Raw genomic sequence first — 10,911 nt, forward strand, 5'->3', positions numbered from 1 at the left:
ATTAGAATTGATTTTGGTTATTTTAGAGTCGTACAATACTGTAACTTATAACATATCTATAATTATATGGTATTTAATGATAATATTATGTTTAACGAATTTTATATTATATAATGAATCTGTAGGGAATATGTGAATATTCAACACGATTTTATTCTCGAACTAAATTAGAAATTGGCATGCATAATAATTGAAATGTTTTAAAATTGAAAAAATTATTAAAGTTTATTTTAAAACCTTATTATAAAATGCCATTGTTAAATTTAATTTTTTTTAAATTGAACAATTTAGTAAAAATAAAATTGTAATTTAAGTTATACTTAAAATGTAAATTTATAATTTTGTACCAAGATATAAATAATAAGTATTCATATGAAATATAATTTCATATGACATTTATAATGATAATAATGCTACTAATAAGATGAATTTTTTAAAAATATTTTTTATTTATATAAAATTAAATTTATAAATTAAAGAAATATTTCTTGTATGTATGAAATTTGAAATAAAAATAAATTACCTTAAATATTTATTAAAACAGGTTAAATCAATTTTCTTGTTTCTTGTAACAGATTATAATATCATAAATGATTTTACATCAAGTATATGATATTTTTTAAAAAAAAATTCTATAAAATAAAATCTTACTTAATAGGTTGAATCATTTTTTTATAAAAATAAAATAATATTGTCAAAACAAATTTTAAAAAATAAAATAAAATTGAATCTCGAGTTTATCTTAAAACAATTAACATAATCGTATGGATCCACATAATTTTTTAGAATCCCTAACTCCATCCATTGAGTTTCTCATGCACCATGCGCATTGCCAAAGATGTCCCCGCTTCCGTAGATATGCTTTCAGAAGCATTTTTTTGTTTCAAAGTTGTTTTGTTTCGTAGATACATCTACGGAAGAGTTTCGTATTTGTACGTATGGAAATAAATTTGTTTTTTTGTTTTCTTTTTTAAGTAGTTGTTATCTTCTATCTGTGATATTTTTCCAAACACAACGAATTTATGATTTAGTATGATATAAAAGAGAGATAAAAATAAAAGATAAAGGTAATAATAAATGATATGTGATTTGAAAAGTTGAGTGAGTGTGACTGAATTGAAAAAAAGTGGGTGATTTTCTAAAAAATATTGTTGAATGTTGATTGTGAGAAAAGGTTTGATAGTATGATTTACACTTTTAAATTATGTTAATATCTTTTTTTTTATTTGACAGTTTAAAAAATTAATTATTGTATCTAGATGAACTCTCATAACGTTGAGTAAATATGACATAAATACTATCGGTGTTGTAGGTAATTTGGACTTTTATGAGGAGCCTGTGGGCTACCCGGGGGGTCTTTCAAATTTACACTGAGCCATGTCGCGTGCTAGTGCCTACATCCCGCTCAGAGGGAACCAGGTAGATAAGACATTTTTGTACTGTTGACATTATGCCAGGACCGATGGGGTACTTGACGCCTGACTGTAGAGACAAAGTAGCTAGCAGACGACGTGGTGGACGCAGAGGCGAGGCCAGAGGCAGGGTAAAGGAGGAGGATGTTATCCAGAATACACATTAGTGATGCTTATGGTTTTATTAATGCCTGTTTGATTATATTTTTACACTTTATTTTGATTATGTATTTGATGATATTTAGATGATCTATACGATGTACTATTGTCTTTGATGTACTATAATTTGATATACTATCTCTATTCTTAAGATTATTTTTTGTTTTTTTGTTTCATGTTACCTATCTCTATTCTTCATTATTTTTCCTTTTTTCTTCTTCCTTTTTCTGTTTAGCAAATGTAAGGCTTTACACTATTTTTTGTGTTTTTGTTGTTTAGAATTTTTCTTATGAATTTGGGATTTATTTTTTATACAATGGTTAATTTTTTTTATCTATTTTGTTGGTATTGGAATGCTTGTTGAATGAGGTTTTAATTTGATCTCAATTGTTGATTTTCTTGCTATTGGAAAAGGTCTCTGATAGTGTTTTGTTGTTATTTGATTATGGAGGCAGGTAGTGGACTGTGATCAGTGTAGGAATACTTCTGTGTGTGACCTTTGCTTTGCCATCTTTATGTTTCTACTTCAAATTCAAAGGGTCTGAGTACATAGTTGTTTGTAAATTGCTTGAAATCCCAACTATCTGTTTTGTCTCGTGATAATATGGCATCATCGTCCTTTAAGAAATGTGAAGGTGAGAGCACAAGAAAGCCAAACTGGCTTGAACTTCCAATAGATTTAACAAAGAACATACTCCAAAGACTTGATACCCTTGATATTATGTTAAGTGCACGTAATGTTTGTCATCTATGGTGGCACATTTTCAAGGATCCGTTAATGTGGCGTACCATTCACATTAGTAATATCGAACATATTCCATATAATTTTTGTTCTTTGGAGAAGATTGTTCGTTGTGTGGTTGATCTAAGTTGCGGTCATCTCGAAGATATTGCTCTTGAGTTATTTTGTACCGATGACCTCCTCAAGTATATCGCTCATAGGTAATGCATATCGCTTTCAATTTGTTTATTGTTCGTTTCTAGGCAATGCATATTTTAAACATTTTAATTCGTAATATTATACAGGGCAAGTAACCTACGGCGTTTACAAATTTCTGACTGTAATAACATTTCAAATCGAGGGTTGGTTGAATTTGTGAAGATGTTTTCACAATTAGAGGAGCTTCACATTTCATTTAAGTACTTATCTAAGGAGTCTATTGAAGTTATTGGTCGATTTTGCCCTCTTTTGAAGTCACTCAATTTTGATGGGCCGCTTGACACTTACTTTGATTTTTATGATGAGGTATTTGCTATTGGAAAAACAATGCCCGGACTACGACATCTTTCATTTTCTAGAATTGTGTTTGACAATGATCAGTTGTTTGCCATTCTTGATGGTTGCCCTCTTATTGAATCTCTTGATCTGCAACACTGCTTTGTTCGTCATTTGAGTCCAAGTATGGAAAAAAGGTGTCGTGAGCAAATCAAAGATTTCCAACTTCCAATATACAATGATTATGAAGACGATATTGGTGAAGATGGTTTTGCTTATATGCCTTTTGAACATTATGATGATGAGTTTTGGGAGCAAGATTATAAATTCGCTATTGCGACGTGGTCGCATAAAGGCTTTCGCTATCCCGCTGATTGTTGTGTTAAAGGTTGCACTTGTCGCAGTTTGAATTATTCAAAACATTACCCCAAATTTTCATATATTGATCTTAAAAAATATGTGTCTGGAACGGTGTTATAACAGTGTTTTATGGTCATAAGGTTGTTGAGGCTCTAACAATGTTTTGTCAGGGTTGGCTCTAACAATGTTTTGTCTGGGTTGTAACAGCTCTTTATCTGTAATTTTCTTCATCTTCGATAAACGGTATTTGCACTTTCCAGTACTGTTATGTTGTAGCCGTTTCAAGATAATTCATTTTTGTATTATTATAAATGTCGAAGAACAGTGAGGGTATATTATATAAGAGTCTCAAATGTTAATGATATTGCTTTAAAATAAATTATTTCAGTACTTAACAATCTGTCAAGATTCAAGAATGTGGTATGCAAGAACTAGCAAATGTATATTGTGAGCTTGTTTTAAGCTTCAATTGTTTTTCTTGGCCATAGTTAAATTTTCAATTTTATCTGTTAGAACAGGTTTTCAATAACATTTCAATCTAATGATGATTTTCGTTTCAACAAGGAGCTTAAGACCTAAAGTTTGGATATTTTATTAATCAGTATTGGATTACCATTTTTTAATTTTCTCTTGAATGTTTCAAAGCGTATTGTTAAGATCTAGAGAACAAGCAAATGTATATTGTTAGCTTGTTTGAAGCTTCACTTTGTTTTTCTTGCCCCTTTTCAATTTATTTTCTTGGCCATAGTTAATTTTTCAATCTTTTTTTGACAAAATATGTAGAGAATTTGTTTTCCTTGGAAATGTTTCTTTATATTTTTATTAGAACTCCCAGACTTCTTCTTTTCTATCTTTTCTTAGATTTTTCTACTTAATATCTAACATGATTTGGTTTATCAGCTTCAATCTTGCACAAATGTCAACCAGTGACTCTAAATATAGTAAAAGGTGAATTGTGAAGTCTAAAATTTGTGATTAATTCTTCTATTAATATTTAAAACTCTTAGAAAACTTTACTGGATATGTAGGGACTAGACGTAGTGAAAATTCTAACATAGTGATAACTTTACTGGATATGTAGGGACTAGACGTTGTGTACAAATATCTAACATAGTGAAAATTCTTCACAGGATATGTAGGAACTAGACGTACCTTTGGTTGATAAGTAGGATTAGTATACATCTCTGTGTCATTTATTCTTTCCTCACTTTAATTTTTTCTCCACTTTGTTTCATACATTCATCATAGTTATTATTCTAGAAAATAAAAGAAGCCAAACATTGGCAAAATAACGAGAGAAGGTCTTAAAACCTAATTCACCCCCTCTTAGGTTGCACTCTATATTTACATTTGGCATTAGAACAGGTTAAGGTAACTTGTGAAGGTGAGAAGATACACAAGAAGGAGGTGAATTGTGTATCTGATAACTTTTTCCTTTCTAGAACAACAACTTTTGAATCTAACCAAGTTCAGATTATAAACTAGAGTAAGCAGCATCGGAATAATTTAAAGTGCAGAAGCCATAAGTAAATCACACATAAATTATCATGGTTCCTCTAAAATGAGAGTAGTTCAGTCCTCTTGTCATACAAGAACTTTTCACTATAATCAAAACCTAATTAAAACTTGCTTGGACTAACCAGTCCAAGACTTCTTGCTCAATCACACATGAAAGAGACTTTCTTGCCTAAACACATCCGTTTAGGACTTTCTTCCTCAATCAACCTGAAAGAGACTTCCTTGCTCAATCTAACAAGAAAGAGACTTCCTTGCTCAAACACTCAGTCTGAGACTTCCTTGCTCAAACACACTGTTTGAGACTTTTACAAATTCTAAACAAACTGTTTAGGATTAAAATATGATATACCTAATATACAACCAGAGGTACAAAGAATACAGCATAAGCAAAGACCTTGTTACTTGAGATTTCTAAGATATACAAGTGTAAGAAAATATCAAGTCTATGTGCAATACAACAACTATGTACGAAACTTAGAAAGAGAAACAGTTCCTGTTCTATCTTGTTGTATGTATTCTTGTTACTTCTTTTAATTCTCCAGCTCCTTAGATAGAGGAAACAAAAGAGATGTTAGGAGTTTGCTTGCACAAGTATCTTTGGTGAAGAAGCGATTTCCAAGAGAGAGACGTTGAAGTAGGTACAATTAGGATTTTCTTCTTCTGAACAATCTCTTTATCCATTGTGTCTTTCTCAAATAAGGCGTCCATAGGCATGTTGGAGTAGACTGAAGAAATCGTGCCACAGAGCCTTAAGCCTTGCAAGTTGCACTAAAACCTTTAGTTGACTTTCACCATAATTCCGGCAGTTGATAAGATGGAGCTGCTTTTGCATAGAATCCTAGCCAAAAAGCGTTATACTGCGTTTCCAACTTATCAGAGGTTGAGTCAATATGGCGCTAAGGTTCATTTTAAAATCAGATTATGATCCATTAGAATATGAATTATATGCTTCTTCTTTACAAACCATTTAACTGAGTCAGAACCTAGTTAATTACTAATTTAATGATCCTTCACACTTAAACAAATGTTAGTATACTCTATTGTTCTTTAAGTACTTTGTTATCATCAAAACTCAAGGAGTATGAACAGAATTTGTTCCAACAACTTGCTCCTCGATTCAGGAAAGATGACTTCAGCAAAACTGTTTCCAGTAGATGGTGGTAGCAATAACAAACCTCCATGTTTTTTCGATGAATCTTATGACTTTTGGAAGATTCGTATGCGGATGTACTTAGAAGCACAAGGGAAAGAAATATGGGATGTCGTTGAAAATGGTCCATTCGTTCGTACAACGTTCATTAACATTGAACAATAAGTAAAGGTGAAAAGCTCTTAGAATGAATATGACAAGAAAAGAATGTTCTATTTGACAAAAAGGCCAAGAATATTCTCACTTCTACACTAGGTATTGATTAATTATTTCATGTTTCTAATTACAAAATAGAAAAAGAAATTTGGGATACTTTAGAAATGACTCATGAAGGTGCGATAGAAGTAAAGAAATTCAAACTAAACACTTTATCACAAGATTACTACATGTTTAGAATGCATACAGGAGAAACTTTTATGAATGATGAATTAAATCTCGTAGTCCTTATATCCTTGACAAGGGTGTGGTGTTTACGTGAAAATTGGTAAACAACCTCTGGTTTCCAAAAATAGTTAACTTTACAGGATCAACCCATGAATCATAGGACATGTGCTATTTTTTAGGCAGTTCACCATTAGTCTTTGCTATGCAAAAAGTTCACCATCTGCTCTCAATTCATTTGGAATTGAGATAAATTTCTTACTATTGCAAAAAGTTCATTACAAGAGAAATGCTGCAATACTACACTCTTATAGTTGATGTTGATCCAACAAATTCCCTTTGCTGGATTAGAGTGAAATCAAGCCCCCAACAATCCAATCAATCCAACGTCTCACGCTACTAGGCTTGCAAGAAACTTTATTTCTTCAAGGTCTTCACTCGGTCGAATCCAATCTGAAATTGTTGTCACAAGATTACCAAATGATTCACCGTCTCGTGCTACTAGGCTTGCAAGAACCACCTATTCTTCAAGGTCTTCACTCGGTCAAATCCAATTTGCATAATTCTTGTCAAAAAACCTTAAATCTTCTCACGATCTTGAGGTAAAAATTCTCACGGTTTTTCTGGATGAAACCTCCTTGATTCACAACCTCAATCATAAATTCCCATAAACCTAAATCGAGTTTTATCAACCGAGTCTAGATGGCACCCCAACAAAAGATGATTATGTATGGTTTGTCAGTGTGTATGCATATGTTTAAGGTTAAAGGTGAAGAGTGATTAAGAAAATCAGTTATGGTATCATAAAATTGATACGATGTATGAGGGGTATATTTAAATTGTGAGTGCATTGGTCATTAGAAAAAGAGGAAAGGAAGATAAGGTGCAATTAAAGGTAGTGATAAAACATGCAGGATGTGTCGGTATGAATCATGGATGTGCCAACACATTATTTTGTTTTTAGCAATATGTGTCAGTCTGTGTAGATGCATGTGCCGACCTGAGTAAGTAAGAGGCTATAGGCTTCAGTATTGACGCACATGTGCCGATCTGAGTATCGTATGTGCCGACACATGATATGCAAACTTGCAGTATGTGTCGGTCTGAATCTTATATGTGTCGGCCAAAATGTAACAAAGGCTACAAGCTTAAATATTGAGTTACATGTTTCGGCCTGAAGAACGTATGTGTCGGTACATGTAGTGCATTTTTGTGCAGAAACTATTTTTCATGGTTTTGAGTCACTTTCAACCTTTGTTTTGAATCTTTCCTAATGTTTCTAATGCAAGGGTACACACATATAACCAGAGACACAACTCAATGTACATAAAAGCTATTTTAATCCTAGTTTTGACATCATGCCAAACAATCCTAAATAGCAATTGTATTGACAGTCCAAGTACGCCGTTTTGATCGCTATATATCTTTTAGCTTCTTAAAAAAAACAATTGTCTTTATTAAAGACAAAAAATATTAATTTTTAAAAATTAATTATTATTTTTACATTTTTTTTCTTTTTGTATAATTATTTAATATATATATATATATATATATATATATATATATATATATATATATATATAAATTTATATTATCATTATTCATTTTATTATTCATTTGATACCCTTGATATTATGTTAAGTGCACGGAATGTTTGTCCTCTGTGGTGGCGCATTTGCAAGGATCCGTTAATGTGGCGTACCATTAACATTAATCATGTTGAATATATTCCATATAATTTTTGTTGTTTGGATAAGATTGTTCGTCGTGCGGTTGATCTAAGCCGTGGTCATCTCGAAGATATTGCTATTGAGTTATTTTGTACCGATGACCTTCTCAAGTATATCGCTCAAAGGTAGTAAATATCATTTTCAATTTGTTTATTGTTCATTTCTAGGTAATACATTTTTTACACATTTTAATTTGTAATATTTTGCAGGGCAAGTAACCTACGGCGTTTAAAAATTCCTGAATGTAATAAGATTTCAAATGAAGGGCTGATTGAATTTGTGAAGATGTTTTCACTATTAGAAGAGCTTCACATTTCATTTAAGCACTTATCTAATGATTCTATCGAAGTTATTGGCCGATTTTGCCTTCTTTTGAAGTCACTTAATCTTGAGGTGTCCATTTATTACACTTACTTTGATTTTCATGATGAGCTATTTGCTATTGGAAAAGCAATGCCTGGACTACGACATATTTCTTTTTTTAGAATTGTGTTTGACAATGATCAGTTGTTTGCCATTCTTGATGGTTGTCCTCTTATAAAATCTCTTGATCTGCAAAATTGCTTTGTTCGTCATTTGAGTCCAAGTGTTGAAAAGAGGTGTCGGGAGAAAATCAAAGATTTCCAACTTCCAATATATAATAATTATGAGGATGATTATTATGATGATGATGATGATATTATTGGTGGTTTTGCTTACATGTTCATTGAAAATTATGAAGATTATGATTGGGAGGGACGTTATAATTATGTGGCTGCGAACCGGTTGCGTGATGGCTTTCGTGATCTCGCTAAATGTTTGGTTACAGGTTGCACTTGTTGCAGTATGAGTTTATCAACACATTACACAGTAAAATTTGATCCTTTTTAACTTCAAAGCAAATTTTAGTTCAAAACTTTACATCCAGGAAGAATATATTCTGAATTTTACTTTCATATTTTGATTTTGAAAATTATGCATCTGTAATGGTGTTATAACGGCCTTTTGTGATCACAAAGCTGTCTAGACCTTAAGGACGTTTTGTCGTGGCTGTAACAGCTCTTTATATCTGTGGTTTTTTTCTCTTCTTTAAATGGTGAATGATGTTGTTTTAGTTATTATCTAAGAGTCTCAATTATGTTAGTGATATTGATATCCTACTATTATTTTTTTCTCTTTTATCTGTTATGCAAGAAAGTCTTGGGTGTTTTATTAATCAGTATTAGATTAACATGAATGTTTCAAAACGTATTGTTAAGACCAAGAACATAAGCAAAAGTATATTATGTGCTTGTTTTAAGATTCAATTGTTTTTCTTGGCCATTTTGTTAAAGTTTTTCTAAAAAGTTACATTCATAATTTGATCTAAAGATGTTGGGTTCAACAATGAGCTAAATTTCCATGGAAATGTGTCTTTATATTTTTATTAGAACTCCCGGACTTTTATAGCTTTTTTTATTAGAACTCCATGGCCCCTTGCCTATTTTTTTTAATTTCTCTTCTATTAAATATCTTCTATTAATTATGTTGACTTACCATTTTTTTTATTGCTAGAATGTTATTCACAACTTATTAGAGGATTAATTAAAATTTAACTTTGTTAAGGTTTTTGTTTAACTAGTAACTAATTCTTAGTTAGTTTTAGTTTTTTGAAGTAGTTGAAATTCAACTTAGCAATATATTAAGGGAAGTTTACTGGGTGTTTAATCAAACTTTTGAATAATGAGTTGGGGATTCATTTCAAACTTCAATATTGTATCAATAGCCAATAATCCTATCCATGATTCAATTTTTCCCTTCATCTCCAGTTTTGTTCTTTCATTAAGCTTCCGGACATTGATGAATCTTCATCGGAATCAAAGGATAGTTTGAAACGTTTAGTCTTGAAAAGAAGTTAGATTCTTATGCTACTTGATAAACAAGTGATTTCAAATATAATAAGAGTAGTTTTGGAAAGAAGTTAGATTCTTATGCTACTTGATAAACAAGTGATTTCAAATATAATCGGAGGTTAAATTGTAAAGTATAAAAATCGTGATTAATTAAAAAAAAAAACATTTTACTCAATAACTTCCTAACAGAATAATAAACCAATAACAGAAAATAAATAAATATAATAAATTAACTAGGTTTGTAGTAATACCATGTTAAACTCTATAAACAGAATAATAAACCCAAAAACAGAAAACGAATAAATATAATAAATTATTTAGGTTGTAAATTGTAATACCATGTTAAACTCTTTAAAGTTTGTTACTATATGGCGCAATTTCAAACATATAACAAACTAAAATTACAGAAATTAAACTGGAAAAATAGGGGTTTATCATTGAGATTCGTCAGTAGAATACAATTTTACATATATAAAGACTCCACATATGAGCCACTGGAGGAAATATGCAACTGTATTAGGGACCATGTACATCTTCCCGTAGAGTGACGCAGATATGAGAGATACTGCTATAATGCAGAAAAGTGTCAAAAAAGATGGAATGAAACATTTCTTTACTATTCTCTTAGTGAATAACCTGTAAAAAGAAACTAAAAAGCCAGTATTGACGAGTAGACCAAACAACAAAACAGATATCAAGAATCCTTTCTCCAAATCATCTTTTGGAAGAAGGTACGTGACAAAAGATCCCAATGCAAGAAAATATTTCACGTACAAATTCATTATAGCTAGAGAATACTTTACAATTTTCTCCTCCTCCTCCTCATCATCATCATGCATAGTGTTTCTTCCCGGAGTTCGGTTTCTTCCGGCCGACTCGGGTTTGGGACGAGGAGGCTTCCCACCGGAAACGGCACTTGACACAGCGACCTTTAGGGATACAGAATCATCATTACTATATGATCGCGGTGCTAAACTGGCCGTTAAGTTAGTCGTCTTGGTTGAACCGGAGGACGTTCTTGAGTTGTGGCAGACAGTGGCGGATTTAGGCCTCCGGGCGTTACCAGAGAGATGAGAAACAGGTGAATCTTGATTGGAGACTATCTTCGACTTCC

General features: G+C 31.7%; 2 protein-coding genes across 2 annotated transcripts; both read left to right on the top strand.

The window, feature by feature from the left end:
* The first annotated feature begins 2,175 nt into the window (after positions 1–2,175).
* On the top strand, positions 2,176–3,267 carry LOC131658289 (putative F-box/LRR-repeat protein 9). The gene is made up of 2 exons (XM_058927599.1): positions 2,176–2,513; positions 2,598–3,267. Exons 1-2 carry the CDS (start codon positions 2,176–2,178, stop codon positions 3,265–3,267), a joined length of 1,008 nt encoding a protein of 335 aa, XP_058783582.1.
* Positions 3,268–5,791: 2,524 nt separating this feature from the next.
* On the top strand, positions 5,792–8,796 carry LOC131658290 (putative F-box/LRR-repeat protein 23). Its single transcript, XM_058927600.1, has 3 exons — positions 5,792–5,947; positions 7,954–8,051; positions 8,136–8,796. The coding sequence occupies exons 1-3, from the start codon at positions 5,792–5,794 to the stop codon at positions 8,794–8,796; spliced, it is 915 nt and encodes a 304-aa protein (XP_058783583.1).
* Positions 8,797–10,911: the final 2,115 nt, after the last annotated feature.

The sequence above is a fragment of the Vicia villosa genome, linkage group LG3 (assembly GCF_029867415.1).
Source record: "Vicia villosa cultivar HV-30 ecotype Madison, WI linkage group LG3, Vvil1.0, whole genome shotgun sequence".
Classification (NCBI taxonomy): domain Eukaryota; kingdom Viridiplantae; phylum Streptophyta; class Magnoliopsida; order Fabales; family Fabaceae; genus Vicia; species Vicia villosa.